At 46.6% G+C, this 16242-nt stretch overlaps 3 protein-coding genes across 9 annotated transcripts in view; 1 reads left to right on the forward strand and 2 right to left on the reverse strand.

The window, feature by feature from the left end:
• LOC142661213 (EP-cadherin-like) overlaps positions 1-1002 on the reverse strand; it is a 39070-nt gene extending 38068 nt beyond the window's left edge. For both annotated transcript variants that reach the window (XM_075838551.1, XM_075838550.1), the window contains exons 1-2: positions 852-1002; positions 2-116 (exon numbers count right to left, since the gene is read on the reverse strand). In XM_075838551.1, the coding sequence (XP_075694666.1) occupies positions 2-116; positions 852-914 (178 nt within the window). In that variant the 5' untranslated portion in view covers positions 915-1002. The remainder of the gene's footprint in view (position 1; positions 117-851) is intronic.
• The window catches only part of LOC142661214 (blastomere cadherin-like), a 63808-nt gene that overhangs the window by 945 nt on the left and 46621 nt on the right, over positions 1-16242 (forward strand). Inside the window, exons 1-3 of one of the 3 annotated variants that reach the window (XM_075838554.1) lie at positions 1128-1173; positions 2106-2177; positions 5410-5585. In XM_075838554.1, coding sequence (XP_075694669.1) covers positions 5571-5585 — 15 coding nt within the window. In that variant the 5' untranslated portion in view covers positions 1128-1173; positions 2106-2177; positions 5410-5570. Of the gene's footprint in view, positions 1-1127; positions 1309-2105; positions 2178-5409; positions 5586-16242 lie in introns of those variants that run through there. The other 2 variants (XM_075838553.1, XM_075838555.1) reach the window with 2 other exon arrangements.
• The window catches only part of NUP210L (nucleoporin 210 like), a 31985-nt gene continuing 28510 nt past the window's right edge, over positions 12768-16242 (reverse strand). For all 4 annotated transcript variants that reach the window (XM_075838546.1, XM_075838548.1, XM_075838545.1 and 1 more), the window contains 2 exons: positions 14483-14545; positions 12768-12951 (listed from right to left, as the gene is read on the reverse strand). In XM_075838546.1, coding sequence (XP_075694661.1) covers positions 12857-12951; positions 14483-14545 — 158 coding nt within the window. In that variant the 3' untranslated portion in view covers positions 12768-12856. The remainder of the gene's footprint in view (positions 12952-14482; positions 14546-16242) is intronic.

The following is a 16242-nucleotide window of genomic DNA, read 5'->3' on the forward strand; positions in this document are numbered from 1 at the left end:
CCTGTTCCAAGTTTCTTATCCTTCTTTAGTTCCCTGCGATCCACAGCAAAAATATTCTCATGCAAAGAAAAGCCAGGCTGACACGCTGAAGAGCCAACCCGCTCAAAGGTCAACACCTAGAAAGAAAAAAAAAAAGTTTTTTTAAATACAAAAAGCCAAACAAAAAACACCCTTCTATACAAACCCTATAGCAAATTCAATTATACACACCGCCCGATATAGGAGAGACTTCTAAAAGACATTACGCACCAGAGGAAATTAACAAAATACATTTAGGATGCCAATAATTTAATACATAAACAGTGAATAAAATATTTTAATTTGAATATGTACTAAAAATATCAATAAATCACTGATAATAGAAATATATATATATATATATAATCTCAATTACTTGTTATGTATGTATCTTTTTGGAAGAAAAAAAAAGTGATAAAGCTTAGAACACACAAAGAAGTTTCAGACATCCCCCACAAAATGTGAGGGTAATACAGAACGTGGAGTGGGCTTACAATCCAACAGCTAAAACACCCGATGTAAAAAATTTTTTTTATATAAACCGCTTCTCTAGAGCGCCGGAAGATTAGATTCACACCCGGAGAAGCTCATACTAGTTGGGCTGCGCGCTAAACAGGGCGCAAATACAGTCTCCACACACTCAGGTTTTAAAAGGCTACACCCGAATAAAAACACACAGCCAATAAATTGTACAAAACAAACGAATAAACTTTAAATGTACGAACTAAGCAAACATCCCAACAACGTGCACGAGAAGCCTGCCTACTCGCCCCATCAGGGGTAAGGAGTGGAAAACGCCCCAATTCGTGTAAAACTAAAATATAATAACTTACCTGTAAAGTGCAGAGTAAAGTCCACACCCAGAAAGCCGGGAAGGGTAACTTGTGGCCCCCCATGTGTGTGCCGGAGCCCGCGGTAAGTCGCACTGAGTGTGTAATACACCCGTCCTACACTTCGCTGGCTTTAACTCTGAATCAAGACCAGGTGAGCCCGGCCGAGAGTGACGTAGGCAGGTGAGCCTTTGGATTGGCTGGGTTCGCACGTCAATCATCCCGCTGGAACTTCTGCCCGCCCATGGGTGTGAGGAGCACGTGACTCTCGCGGCTGTCAATCAAAGCAGGAATCAGCGGAGCGCGGGACTTGCCGCAGTTTCTTGTGAGGAGATGTCTTGTTTTTTGGTCACATGCTGCGCTGCTCGTTAATTTCCTTATTTTTTTACTAATGTTCTTAATCACCAAATATAATTCGTCCATCAATCGTTTCAGTTTAATCTGGCTCTGGGAAAGTTGGGTGAGTACCATTATGTCACACGTGTTGTCATCCAGCTTTACCAGAGTCCTGAGCATTCACCGTGCCTTGTTGTGCAGTAATTTGGGGAAGGGATTGTATTGCTATATAACTGCCAATTATCTTATCAGGAGTCCGGGAAAGCTGGGTGGTTTAGGAAGCAATATTTGAAAAACCGGGCCGGTTCCTCTCAGGTTTGGTTCACACGACCATGTTACGTCCGTAATGTATGGAACGTATTTCGGCTGCAAGTACCGGACCGAACACAGTGCAGGGAGCCGGACTCCTAGCATCATAGTGATGTACGACGCTAGGAGTCCCTGCCTCTGCGTGGAACTACTGTCCCGTACTGAAAACATGATTACAGTACGGGACAGTTGTCCCGCAGCGAGGCAGGGACTCCTAGCATCGTACATAACTATGATGCTAGGAGCCCGGCTCCCTGCACTGTGTTCGGTCCGGGACTTCCGGCCGAAATACGTTCCATACATTACAGACGTAACATGGTCGTGTGAACCCAGCCTTACGTGTAATATAGTCGCATCTTTGCGTCCCGTCTGTATAGTGATCATGGGTGATTAACGAAACGGTCGAGCCAGGATTTGGGACTGTAATCCGAACGCCAAATTTACTGTGTTACCCTTGTATGAAGCCGATCTTATTGAATTATTTTTATAGTAATAATAGTCCCCAAGGGTAGGGCTAGACAATGACCCAGCTTTCCCAGAATCGGATATGACTGAGAAATGGCGGAATGGAATTTATAACCATTAATTTTTTTTATTTTATTTTCATTTTAGGCGGCAATGGTGAAATCCCACAATATGGACGTCTGCACTCGCATAGTCTGTGCGGAGCTGAGCTCTATGGCGGTACGTGTGGAGTCGATCGCCGTGCAATAATGACACTTGGGGGGGTCCGGAGATTTCAGATTCTGCTCTGTACATATGGAGCTTTGCCAATACAACGAAAATCAGCATGTGATTTAGGCTACGCTGCGACTTTGGCCGCGACAAAGACCGGATGACCAAATATCACCGTGTCACCCAGGTAATGAAAGTAAATGTGGCTGTGTTGTGACCCATTGGTTGCCGCGACTACAGTTACAAGAAATCCGAACCTGACGGATTTTTTGCAACTGTCGTGTTACGGCAAGCCGCTGGTCGCAGAGCGGTCAGATTGACTTTCATTATCTGCAATGCAGGCAGGGTGACGCAGCGATCTTTGGTCATAAATCGGCCGTCACCCGGCTGCATTAGGAACAATAGACCCCTAATGGGGCTATTCACACGACCGATTTTTTTGACGGCCCGGGAAACCTGGCCGTCAAAAAATGGGACATGCCCTATTTTCGGCCGTTTATCCGGCTCCCATAGAAGTCTATGGGGCCGGGTAATACACGGCCATCACCGGATTGTGTCCCGAGTGATGGCCATGTATTCCGTCGCTCGCGCTCTCTCTCCTCCTCCTCCTCCTCCTCCTCACAGTGCAGAGTGCATGTGAGGAGGAGGAGGGTCTTTTTTTGCTCCCTGTAGGAGTCGGAATCCCCAATCCCCGGCCGGGGATTGGGGATTCCGCTACAGGAGAAGTCAGTGACTTCTCCTGGAAGGGTGGGGGGGGATGGGTGCAACCTACAGGGGGCTGTGTGGCATTACCTACAGGGGACTTGGTGGCATTACCTACAGGGGACTTGGTGGCATTACCTACAGGGGGCAGGGTGGCATTACCTACAGGGGACTTGGTGGCATTACCTACAGGGAGCTGGGTGGCATTACCGACAGGGGGGCAGGGTGGCATTACCTACAGGGGGGCTGGGTGGCATTACCTACAGGGGGGCTGGGTGGCATTACCCACAGGGGGGCTGGGTGGTATTACCTACAGGGGGCTGTGTGTGAAATTCATCCGATTGTAAAACGGACAGGGAAAAAAACGGATGCAAAACGGGTCAAAATCGGCCGTTAAAAACGGCAACACGGCCCAGAATGGAATCGGAACGGATGCAAACCGACCAGGGAAAACGGCCGATTTTATCGGCCGACACTCAGACCCTGTCGTGTGAATGAGGCGTAAGGGTATGTTCACACGGAGTGTTTTTAACTGTAAACGTCCTGAAAAACGGCAGAAAAATTGGAAGCAGAACGCCTCCCAACATCTGCCCATTGACTTCAATGGAAAAAACGGCGTTCTGTTCCGACAAGCCGTTTTTTTAGCGGCCGTTTTTCAAAACGGCTGTGAAAAAAAAGTGCATGTCACTTCTTCAGTACCCTAATAAGGCTTATGGACAACCCCTTTAATTGGAAAGGTTTTGTTTACGTCCAGATTTTTGCCACTCACTCTCAGACTGACGGGTACAATTTCATATCCATGAGTCGTAAAAATGAAAATATAAATACATTCAACCAGATGAGGAAGTGAGGAACATAAAGCAATGATAAAGGGGATGTTATAAGGAGCAAGTCTAAACCATAAATGAATGCTGGTCAGATGTGGGAATTTCCGGTGCTTCCTAACAGAGGTTTATATACTTTTATTAATTGTCTATTTATTTTTAGCCATTTTGTAACAAAATATAATTAAATTATTTCCATCTGGCACTCACTTCTATGGGAGTTATGGAAACAGCGTAGCACAGCGAACTTGACTGTTTCTGTAATTCCCTGGCCTAGCGGGGTGGGTCCGAGGGACCCCTGTTTGGGAGATGCATCTATCAGACATTTATGCCCAATCCTGTGGATATGCAATCATTATGCTGTCCTTACCCAGGACAGCATATTTGGGTGACAGGTTCATTTTACGGGATTCATTTTATGGTACCCGAGGGCTGAATTACGGAATTTTCAGAATTATTTGACAGTCCTAGAAAAGTATGTTAAGCTTACCGGTTACGCTAAAGAACCTCCGGGATGGCCTGTAAAGGTGCCCATACACATTAGACAGAACTCGGCCGAACCAGATGATTTTGACAAAACCGAATGACAATCTGATGTGTATGAGGGCTAACCGACTCCATTTTAAAGGGGTGGTTTTTCATATTGATGACCTATCCACAGGATAGGTCATCAGTATATGATCGGTGGGGGACCGACAGCGGGACCACGTACGGATCAGCTGTTCCGTGTGCCTCTGGGCACTGGATGTTATGCAGTGGCCGGTGCCGGTAGCAGATGGCTCCGTATACTGTATAGAGGCCGTGCTGCAGCACTTCAAATCTGCTCCTATTCACTTGAATAGGAGCATATCGTCAGTACTGCAGCACGGCCGCTATACTGTGACCGGAGCTATCTGCTTCTGGCACGGACATCCGGTGCCCAGAGTCAGCCGGAACAGCCGATCGGTGCGGGTCTGGTTGTCAGACCCCCACCGATCATATACTGATCACCTATCCTGTGGCTTGGTCATCCGTATGAAAAACTGCCCCATGCCCGGACAGCCCCTTTAACATGCCTGATCCTTTATTCACACAGGAGATAAGGCGATGCCAGAGGTGTCCAGAAAGATAGGTTGATAGGACACCTCTGGCAGTGGTTTATCTCCTGCGAGAACAAAGGTTTAGCCATGTTAAATGAGTCGGGAGACCCCCATATACATAAGATAGTCGTCCAGTCCTGCTGGGTTCGGCTGACTTATCTCATGTGTACTGGGAGTTTTAGTAAGAAAATATTGTTTTCAGGGAAATTTTGGAGTCGCCAATGCTCTGGGAATTTACACTTGGTAATCCAGTAAATTAAACCTAATTTATATTGAGATTATGATACGGCCTGAGTAGCTGAGAACACTTTTTGCTGTGAGTCTCATTTTTACTCTCAGTTCCTTCTTGACTCTAAATATAAAACACATGATTATATGAAATGCTGGGGACGTGTCTCATCAACTGACTGCTGTAGGAGTTTGGGCGCCGTGACTTCTTAGGTTTTGGAATTTGAGGTAAAAGCGATTGATTTCACGTAACATCTCTCATAAGATAAACATGTCATTTTTCATTTTTTTACCCTTACTATTAGACACTTTATTCCAACGCTTTCTGGTTCCCGTGTTCTATAATAAAGGAAGCCAGGACGTATATGATGGATTTGTTGTCTAATGAATCCTCCGTTTTTTTCACAGGGAAGACAAGCGCATCGGACTATTCTATTCTGGCCATCAGAAAACGGCAGAAACATGGCGGAATGGAGCGTAATACCAGACTGGACAGAGCCGTACCTGGGTGATGAGCCTAACGTGTCTCGACTCTCATCACTTGTCATGTGCCACCTCTATCGCCCCATATGGGATATATAAAGGTATATTCACACCTTCCTTTTTGCTGCATTTTGCCTGCTGCAGTAAGTTGTTGCAACGGCCACAGTTATATTGTAGCAAATGGGGTATTAAAAAAATAAAAAGATTAAAAAAAAAATACCATTCCCAAATAAGCCTCATTTTTCCCACGAGCAAAAAAAAAAACACTCACGGGAAAAAGAAGCGATATGCCCTATCTTGAGCCGTTTTTCGCCTCAAAAACTCCATTGAAATCAATGGGAGATGGGAAAAAAACGCCGCAAACGGCAGCAGCGTTTTTTGACTTATTTTATGGCAAAAACTACTCGCGTTTTTTTTCTTTTGCCTGTTGAAGAAAGAGGTTAAAATACGCGTCAAGAAACGCGGCAAAACCACTTAAAAAAAACGGAGCTGATTTTTCCAGGCAGAATTTTCTGCCTGCAAAATACTCTGTGTGAACAGGGCCTAAGTGGAAAAACTGTCCTTATTGCCTGTAGTAACCAATCAGAGCTCCGCTTTCGAAAAATAAATAAAAAAGCTGCGATTGGTTGCTATTAGCAACATAACCAGTTTTTTTGTTACGGTGGTTTTGTTAAATGATGCCCAATATATTTAGGGCATGCTTGATTTTCAAATCCACAGCATGCCCATTCTGTTGCAGAAAGGCAGTATGTATGATCGCACCTGCCTGGTGTTTTATGGAGGTGGGTGGTGAGGGTACAGGACTAGGTAGGGACAGTGGGTCACAGCTATGCTCTCCTGTTCTATTGAGGCCTGGTTGCAGTTTTGACTAATACTGTGACCCCAGTGTTTATAGCGCTGCTGCGTGTGACATGTGACCGCTGTGAATGTCCCGGAGCTTGTTTCCATATTACTTCATTGTTCTCTTTGATATGGAAACACTTGTGATCTCATTAAAGGGATATCAAACCTAAATATATGTTGAAATCCCCTTCCCACTAAAATGAAAAAATCCTCTGTAAATAGATGTCCTTGAGTCGTCTTCGTCATTCAAATTGTTAAAAATTATTTTCATTTCTTTCTTAATTATATCTGTTTCTGGGAACGCTGCGTGACATTTCATATGGACATACCACACCTTATCATCCAGCTTTCTTAGTGGTCTGAAGGGCAATGAATCAAGGATTTAGAATTTATTATCATGTTCTTTACTTAAAATGCATTTGCTGCAAAGTTTAATGTAATCTGTTGTTCTCTGCTATCGGCCATTTCAGCTTACTAGATGCTGACTGTGGTATTCTTAAATGGGATAACAGATTAGACATTCAGAGAAGTTTCTGCCCCCATAAATACTATTTCACCTCCCGTATTTCCAGTTCTGAGCATCTCCATACATGTGACTCATCAGCGCTCCTCTTCTAATGCTCCTCTACTTTTATAAGCCATTGACTTTTCATGACCCTGTAATTCAGCTTTTTCCACCCACAGTATGTAACATCTATATATCACCTATACTTACATGCTCCTGCCGGACATATTGCATGTTAGTCATTTATGGGCAATGTCTTCAATAATAGATTAGAACAAGAGATTACAACATTTGTCTAACAACCAGTAAATCTACCAACCGTTCTGCAGTAAGAAACTGGTAGAAAAACAAGTAATAATGCAGAGATCAACCCATCCACACGGGAGCAGCACATGTGACACCGGGCATCAGATGTGCCCATAGAAGTACAGGGTGGGCCATTTATATGGATACACCTAAATAAAATGGGAATGGTTGGTGATTTTAACTTATTAAAAACATCAGGTTGCCAAAAGTTGCACCTTTAGGGCACGTTCAGATGTGGCGGAATTTTTCAGCTGCAAATGTTGGTGCAGATTTGGGGCAATTACGCAACAAATCTGCATCAACATTTGCATATTTGACAGGTAACTCAGATGTTGCAGATATCACAGCGGACTTGCCACAGATTTCAGTTTTTGCACTACAAAGGCTGAAATCCGCAGTGAAATTCCGCTTCTTCTCCGCAGCAGTCAGTGCATGCTGCGGAGGGGAAAATCTACATCGCAGCCTAATTTCCGCAAAGTAATTTTCTGCAACGTCTGAACTAAGTTTCCTAAAAATGTATAGAAACAAATGAAAAAAACGGCCGCTGCAGAATTTCACTGCGGACTGTCCGCAGCGGAATTCCACAACAATTCCGCCACGTCTGAACGTGCCCTTAGAAGAGAATAGAAATTAAGTGGAGAGAAAAAATATGAGCCACTTGCATTAAAAATCTGTGTTGAGGCTGGGGCTACCTGTTAACGTCTAGTGCCTGCAAGAGGTGCACAGTCCACGGGGTATTGAGGGAGCCATAGCAAAAAATACAAACACACCCCTTTCCTTCTGGTGTTGGTTTACAATTCTATACGCCATCTGTGGCTGGATTTGTTGTGGGGGCACTAATATGCGGGCATCTTTCTTGCCATTTTTATGGGGTATTGTTACTGGCTATATTATTCACAGGTGGCTCTGTTATTGGAGCACTGGTTGTCATTTAAGGGCAGATTCAGACGAACGTTGCGTTTTTGCGCGCGCAAAAACCATTTGACAGCTGCGTGTCTCATCCGTGTATGATGCGTGTATAATGCGCGCTGCCATCATAGAGATGAGGCTAGTCGACGCCCGTCACTGTCCAAGGTGCTGAAAGAGCTAACTGATCGGCAGTAACTCTTTCAGCACCCTCGACAGTGAATGGCGAACACAATATCGAGAAACCTGTTAAAAAAAAAAAAGAAAAAGTTCGTACTTACCGAGAACTTCCCTCCCGGCCGTTGCCTTGGTGACGCGTCCTTGGTGACGCGCCTCTCTTGACATTGGGCCCCACCTTCCTGGATGACGCGGCAGTCCATGTGACCGCTGCAGCCTGTGCTTGGCCTGTGATTGGCTGGAGCTGTCACTTGGACTGAATTGTCATCCCGGGAGGTCAGACTGGAGGAAGAAGCCGGGAGTTATCGGTAAGTCAGAACTTCGTTTTTTTTTTTTACAGGTTCATGTATATTGGGATCGGAAGTCACTGTCCATGGTGCTGAAACAGTTTAACTCTTTCAGCACCCTGGACAGTGACTTTCTCCTGACGTCGCGTACCGGAAATTTTTTTGCCGAGTTCGGCCGAACCCGGTGAAGTTCGGTTCGGTTGTCCGGGTTCGCTCATCTCAAAGACACTCCATTTGGATGTTTGTAAACAGAAAAGCACGTGGTGCTTTTCTGTTTACATTCATCCTTTTGACAGCTGGTGCGCTGTTTCAGTCGGTTCGCACGGAAGTGCTTCCGTGCGACCTGTGTGGTTTTTACGCACCCATTGACTTCAATATTGAACATGTCGCGCTTTTTGCGCAGCTGACAAACGCTGCGCAAAAAGCACGGACTGTCTGTACTGCCCCATAGACTTGTATTGGTCTGTGTGTGGCGCGTGAAAACCACGCGGCCCGCACGGACCGAATACACGCTCGTGTGAATCCCCCCTAACTCCGATATGGGAGCACTCAGCTATTGTATGGGGGCATTGTGGTTGGCTCTGTTATAGGAGCATTGTGGCTGGCACTGTTATGAGGGCATTGTGGCTGGAACTGTTATGGGAGCACTGTGACTGGATCTGTTATGGGAGCACTGGGTTAGCTTAGCTGTGGTATGGGAGCACTGTAGTGGGCACTGTTATGGGAGCACTTTGGTGGGTACTGTCATGGGTCACTCTGGCTGGCTCTGTTCTGGAAGTGTGGTTAGCTATTGTGTCAGGGCAATGTTGCTGACACTGTTATGAGAGCACTGTAGCCTGCCACTGTTATGGGGAACTGGGTTGGCTATTGCGTTAGAGCATTGTAGCTAACCCTGGTATTTGAAAAGGGGCATTGGGAGAAATTACTATGTAAGGCTATGTTCACACTACCGTTAATATACGTTTACCTCTCTACCGTCAGAGGAAGAGAGGATCGAAAGATTAAACGGAAAGCGACGGTTCCGTTAGAATTACCGTTGATTTCAATGGTAATCCTTTTGTTTCAGTTGCTTTCCGTTTGTCTCCGTTCGCTAGGTTTCCGCTTTTTATGACCGAAGCAAAAGTGCAGTCTGCAGAACTTTTGTTTCCGTAAAAAAAAAACGGAAACCTAGCGAACGGAGACAAACGGAAAGCAACTGAAACAAAAGGATTACCATTGAAATCAATGGTAATTCTAACGGAACCGTCGCTTTCCGTTGAATCTTTTGATCTTCTCTTCCTCTGGCGGTAGAGAGGTAAACGTATAATAACGCTAGTGTGAACTTAGCCTAATGGGTATAAATGAACTGTACAGAATAGCGTACATGGAGCCGTATGATGGATTAAGCCTCCGACACTAAAGGTTGTGCCGTGACCTGTATTTCAGGTTCTCCGCTTTAGAATCAGGGGCACACATGGAGATGAGGGGGCCCCATAGACCATCTTAAAACGAACCCCCCTACCCCCTATCAATAAGTCAGGATGATTTGGCATCTTTTTTTCCCCCTTCCTTCCCTTGTAGGAGGGAATAACCTGGTATCCCACGCACCAGATCCTCCCTCTCTTTCCTAACATTAGGATTCTTGTAAAAAATCCTACAATTGTATTTCCATGAAAGCAGAGGCAGAAGGGGAATACTTGCTTAAACTTAATCGAGACGTTATGACTTGTATCATTTCCAGTTGATATTTCCTCATTTTGAACTTCTATCCAACACATTGTAAATGTTATATTAATATTGCTACTCGTGGTTATACTCGTATGAGAGCCATTATAATATTTTTCCGCAGTAAATAATTCTTAGTAAAAACATACACATCTCTATATCGACTATACTCATATCTTTGTGTGTTTTGTCTGGTGTCTAGAGACTCATGCAGCTACTGTGGCTGGAAATTATATTGCGTACAGTGGCTGTCAATTATAGGGGTACCTGTGGCTTCACATATATGGGGCACCTATCTGCAGCTATACACCTATGGGGGCACCTGTGACTGACAATTATGGGGAAATCAGTGGCTGGACACTTATGAGATTATCTGTGTGTGTGTCCATTGATACACAATTGACATTTAGTAGAGTACCCCGCTATGCTGTTAGGCACTGCAAAAATAACTAATATTTCACATTTTCTTTTATATAGATAGTGTCATGAAAAATAAAAAAATGTTTCACCTAAAAATATAATTTAAATAATATGTAATTTTGTGGTGATGGATATATTTTCTGATACATGTACAGTAGCATGCAATGTCGGGCTCCTGTAAGTAAACTACTGTCCCAAACAAATGTCCTAAGAGCCCCCCCAGTGTGAACACAGTCAGCGGCGTACATAGAAAGCAGGACCCATAGCAGGGATCAAAACAGGCCCCTTATGGTGCTGAGTAATGGCGACCACTATCTCCCTCTCGCTCTCGTTCTCCCTCTCGTTCTCCTTCTCGCTCTCCCTCTTGTTCTCGCTCTCCCTCTTGTTCTCGCTCTCCCTCTTGTTCTCGCTCTCCCTCTTGTTCTCGCTCTCCCTCTTGTTCTCGCTCTCCCTCTTGTTCTCGCTCTCCCTCTTGTTCTCGCTCTCCCTCTTGTTCTCGCTCTCCCTCTTGTTCTCGCTCTCCCTCTTGTTCTCGCTCTCCCTCTTGTTCTCGCTCTCCCTCTTGTTCTCGCTCTCCCTCTTGTTCTCGCTCTCCCTCTTGTTCTCGCTCTCCCTCTTGTTCTCGCTCTCCCTCTTGTTCTCGCTCTCCCTCTTGTTCTCCCTCTCCCTCTCGTTCTCCCTCTCCCTCTCGTTCTCCCTCTCCCTCTCGTTCTCCCTCTCCCTCTCGTTCTCCCTCTCGTTCTCCCTCTTCCTCTCGTTCTCCCTCTTCCTCTCGTTCTCCCTCTTCCTCTCGTTCTCCCTCTCCCTCTCGTTCTCCCTCTCGTTCTCGCCCTCCCTCTCGTTCTCGCCCTCCCTCTCGTTCTCGCCCTCCCTCTCGTTCTCGCCCTCCCTCTCGTTCTCGCCCTCCCTCTCGTTCTCGCCCTCCCTCTCGTTCTCGCCCTCCCTCTCGTTCTCGCCCTCCCTCTCGTTCTCGCCCTCCCTCTCGTTCTCGCCCTCCCTCTCGCTCTCGCCCTCCCTCTCGCTCTCGCCCTCCCTCTCGCTCTCGCCCTCCCTCTCGCTCTCGCCCTCCCTCTCGCTCTCGCCCTCCCTCTCGCTCTCGCCCTCCCTCTCGCTCTCGCCCTCCCTCTCGCTCTCGCCCTCCCTCTCGCTCTCGCCCTCCCTCTCGCTCTCGCCCTCCCTCTCGCTCTCGCCCTCCCTCTCGCTCTCGCCCTCCCTCTCGCTCTCGCCCTCCCTCTCGCTCTCGCCCTCCCTCTCGCTCTCGCCCTCCCTCTCGCTCTCGCCCTCCCTCTCGCTCTCGCCCTCCCTCTCGCTCTCGCCCTCCCTCTCGCTCTCGCCCTCCCTCTCGCTCTCGCCCTCCCTCTCGCTCTCGCCCTCCCTCTCGCTCTCGCCCTCCCTCTCGCTCTCGCCCTCCCTCTCGCTCTCGCCCTCCCTCTCGCTCTCGCCCTCCCTCTCGCTCTCGCCCTCCCTCTCGCTCTCGCCCTCCCTCTCGCTCTCGCCCTCCCTCTCGCTCTCGCCCTCCCTCTCGCTCTCGCCCTCCCTCTCGCTCTCGCCCTCCCTCTCGCTCTCGCCCTCCCTCTCGCTCTCGCCCTCCCTCTCGCCCTCCCTCTCGCTCTCGCCCTCCCTCTCGCTCTCGCCCTCCCTCTCGCTCTCGCCCTCCCTCTCGCTCTCGCCCTCCCTCTCGCTCTCGCCCTCCCTCTCGCTCTCGCCCTCCCTCTCGCTCTCGCCCTCCCTCTCGCTCTCGCCCTCCCTCTCGCTCTCGCCCTCCCTCTCCCTCTCGCCCTCCCTCTCCCTCTCGCCCTCCCTCTCCCTCTCGCCCTCCCTCTCGCCCTCCCTCTCCCTCTCGCCCTCCCTCTCCCTCTCGCCCTCCCTCTCCCTCTCGCCCTCCCTCTCCCTCTCGCCCTCCCTCTCCCTCTCGCCCTCCCTCTCGCCCTCCCTCTCGCCCTCCCTCTCGCCCTCCCTCTCGCCCTCCCTCTCGCCCTCCCTCTCGCCCTCCCTCTCGCCCTCCCTCTCGCCCTCCCTCTCGCCCTCCCTCTCGCCCTCCCTCTCGCCCTCCCTCTCGCCCTCCCTCTCCCTCTCCATCTCGTTCGGTCTCTCTCTTGTTCTACTGTTCTCTCCACTCAACAAATAACCAATAATGGCAATGACCAAATAACTTTTAATTCCAAGTTAGACTTCTCTGTAAGTAACATAACTTCCATGTATGTAATATAGTTTCTTTGCGGTGTTAAGGTCTTGAGTTCCAGAGTCGTCCATGGATGTTGGATCTTCTCCTGACTGTGTTGTAGGGGATGTCCTGTGAGCTTCTGATAGGATTGTATCCTTGATTTAGAAGGAAATAATTAAAGGAGTTGTTTTAGTCCGACAATCCCTTTCAGATAACAGTTGCCGCAGCGATCCTCTGATCACCACGGGTCTAGCTTCCAACACCCCCAACAAACCGCAAAATTTTGCTGGGGGAAGCCTTAGCCAGACTTTTCCCTGCAGTGGCCGCTGCCGGGAGAATATAATATTACATGGCGGCCATTCAGATGAAAATCTATCAATGTAATACATGGATGGCTTGAGTCCACCAGAGCGGCTCTCCGTTCTGGCTCATAGAGGGGGGTCCAGAAGGATAACATCCTCTTTAACCTCAAATTAGTCACTTAATATTTCATATATGCTCTCAGTGTTTGGCAGAAGACCAAGGCAGCAGAATCTTTCTTAGGAAATATAAGCAATAAAGCTATATACAGTCCTCATTAAACTGAAACGTCCCCGCATTGCTGAATAGATGTGCTGTACCCCCAGGGATTTAGTAAGTTATGGTTAACCTCAATGAATCTCTTTAGTATTTCATATAAGATTTCTGCATTTGGCAGCAGAATTTTTCTTTGGAAACATGTACTTGAATCTATTGAATATTGTAAGGATACCTAATACCGATGCCTAAGTCCTGTGTATATAAATTTCAGTCATATTGTAAATACATCGCATTAATTATCTTGTACCCACCCTGAGATTCAGCCTGTATTAACTCAGAGCTGCACTCACAGTTCTGCAGGATGTTGTTGGAAACGGTTAACAAACTTGAGACGCAGCCCCCAAACAGCTCTGTTCACATCACGGTAGAGCCTACGTATACCTCTTGACGTAAGGTTCTGACGTATGCCACTGTATAGGCATACCCTGCCCATAGGCTCCCCTCATAATAAAAAGTATATACTGGTCTGTATACTTTTTATTTAATGCCTCTGTATTGAATAGCGTAGATATCTATGATATTCCATACAGTAAAAAAAAAAATGGTATGCAGGGCAGACTTATACCTCCACGACGTATGCCAAAGGTACACTCTTGGCATACGTTGGGCAAATGGGACACTGGATAAATTCAGCGCATGCACAGGGAACTTGCCTGGCACATACACCGAATGTAGTGTTAAAATGTGATGTGTACAGAGCTTTAGCTAAGCTCCTATAATGTGGGGCAACACATACTATCCCTACACCAGATGACTGTACAGTGCGTGGTGTAAAGACTACACTTCCCAGAATGCAAATCACCAGAGCCAGTGCTTTGCAGACCCTGTACCATCAGGGAATGCTAGGAGATTTCAGCTTAGACATCAGCAGAACTGTGAATGCAGCTGTGAGTGAGCAAGGACTATAATACAGGCTGTAATTCGGTACCGGATATGTAGATCAATGTATTTACACGTTTTTTAACTGTTTATTGGAAATCTAAGCTTTATGTTCGTGGTGAATCTAAACTGTAAACTCACATTGTGGAAATAGTTCATGCAATCTTTGTGCATCTCTCTTCATACACAATCAGTATCTCATGAGTGAGATGACTTCTTGTAACTCACCGTTTGAAGTTGACATATAAACGATGGGTGTTGTCTGCAGACGATCAATGAATGCGTTGTATGCTGGAAACAGAGACATATTGAGAGATTCATCTTCTATAGATTAGTAAGAGAAACTGAGGCGGAACCTGACGCTCCTGGGCCCCGATGGGGACTCTGTACCAGGGACCCACAACAGTCACATCCTTTTTATAATATTGGTATTCCCTTATTTTGGCAGAAGAGGCTGACCACAACCTTTCGATCCCCTCTGCCACTGAAGGGAAACCTGATTGTTCATATTTAAAGGGGAAATCCAGTCCAAATGATCCTTCGATATAACATAGACACACATAAGAAGATCACATTAGTGAAGTCTATGATCTCCAACCACCATTGATTTCTAGAATAAAAGGTCCCTATAAAGAGATTATAACCCTTTGGCACTACCTAAAAATTTCTGTTACTGGAAATGTGACACAACCTTCTAAGCACAATACAAATCAATGGCTCTTTGCTTAGAATGTATTTTCACAGCACCCTAAGGCCAGGATCACACACACTCGCTGTTTTGATGCCGTTTTTGGGGCTATCTATGGCTCCGTTTTTTTGAGCCAGAAACAGAAGTGACCACAAGAGAAAGGAGCTGCATCAGTCTTTTTTTTTAAAATTTTATTATACCTTTCCTTTAGAGCTGGGCGACTTTGCCAAAAAATAAAATCTCTAGATTTTTTTCAATACTTTGGGCGATTTTTTTATTTATTTTTTTCTGTTTATTTAAGAGTAATACCAAGAGATAATAATACATTTTCTTTATATAAATAACTTTTTAACATATTTTGCTATAATGATTGTACGTAACTTCACAACTTTTAACCTCTGCAAATACTTTATCAGAAATACAATTGGAAGAATGTCTATATAATTGATCATAAATTCTGTGTTCCCCAGCAGGGAACAGGTTAACAGAATCTATAATCTACTATGCGCTGTGTGCACTAACATCCCCCTCTGCCCCTCACCACCTCAGCCGGTCTCCGACATTGCAGTGAGCGCAGTGTAAAGTGCAGCAGGGCTTGGCAGATAGCGCTGAGCGGCCACTCTGGGGCGAGATTACATTATATTATAGTGTCTGAAGTGTGAGCAGGACCCTGTGCAGCACCGGCCCCACTATGGGGATTTAAATAAATGACATTAAGGCCCGATTCACACGACCGTGATTGGACCGTGAAAAACAGTCTGTGTGTCAGCCACCAGCCCGACCACGGTACATGTGAAAGGGACGCCTGGCATCATAGTCATTTAGGCACATCACAGTCAGTTTTTCATGTCCATTTTGCATCAGTGTCTCCAAATTTTCATTCATTTGCCATCCGTTTTTCATCGCCGTTAAAAAAAATTACAATTAAATGGATTTAATTTGTCAGGGTTTTTTTTTTGTCCCAATCCCCTGAAAACACCACAGTGCACATGTAGATAGGGCCTCAATGTCCCTGTAGATAGTGCCCACATATAGTGCCACAGTGCCTATGTAGATAGCGCTGCAATGTCCCTGAAGATAGTGCCCACATATAGTGATCTATCAGTGCCACAGTGCCCACATGTAATGACTGTGCCCACATAGTGCCACCCCCCCAATATAGTGCCACAGTGCCCATGTAGATATTGCCACACCCCTAGAAGATCGCAGCACCTCCTTACTTGTAGATCGCGCCGCTGTAGCTGCCACTAGGAGCTGAATCCCCGGCCAGAGGTTGCCTGGGATTCCGCTCCTACTGGGA

This window comes from Rhinoderma darwinii, chromosome 9 (genome assembly GCF_050947455.1).
Source record: "Rhinoderma darwinii isolate aRhiDar2 chromosome 9, aRhiDar2.hap1, whole genome shotgun sequence".
NCBI classification, from domain to species: Eukaryota; Metazoa; Chordata; class Amphibia; order Anura; family Rhinodermatidae; genus Rhinoderma; species Rhinoderma darwinii.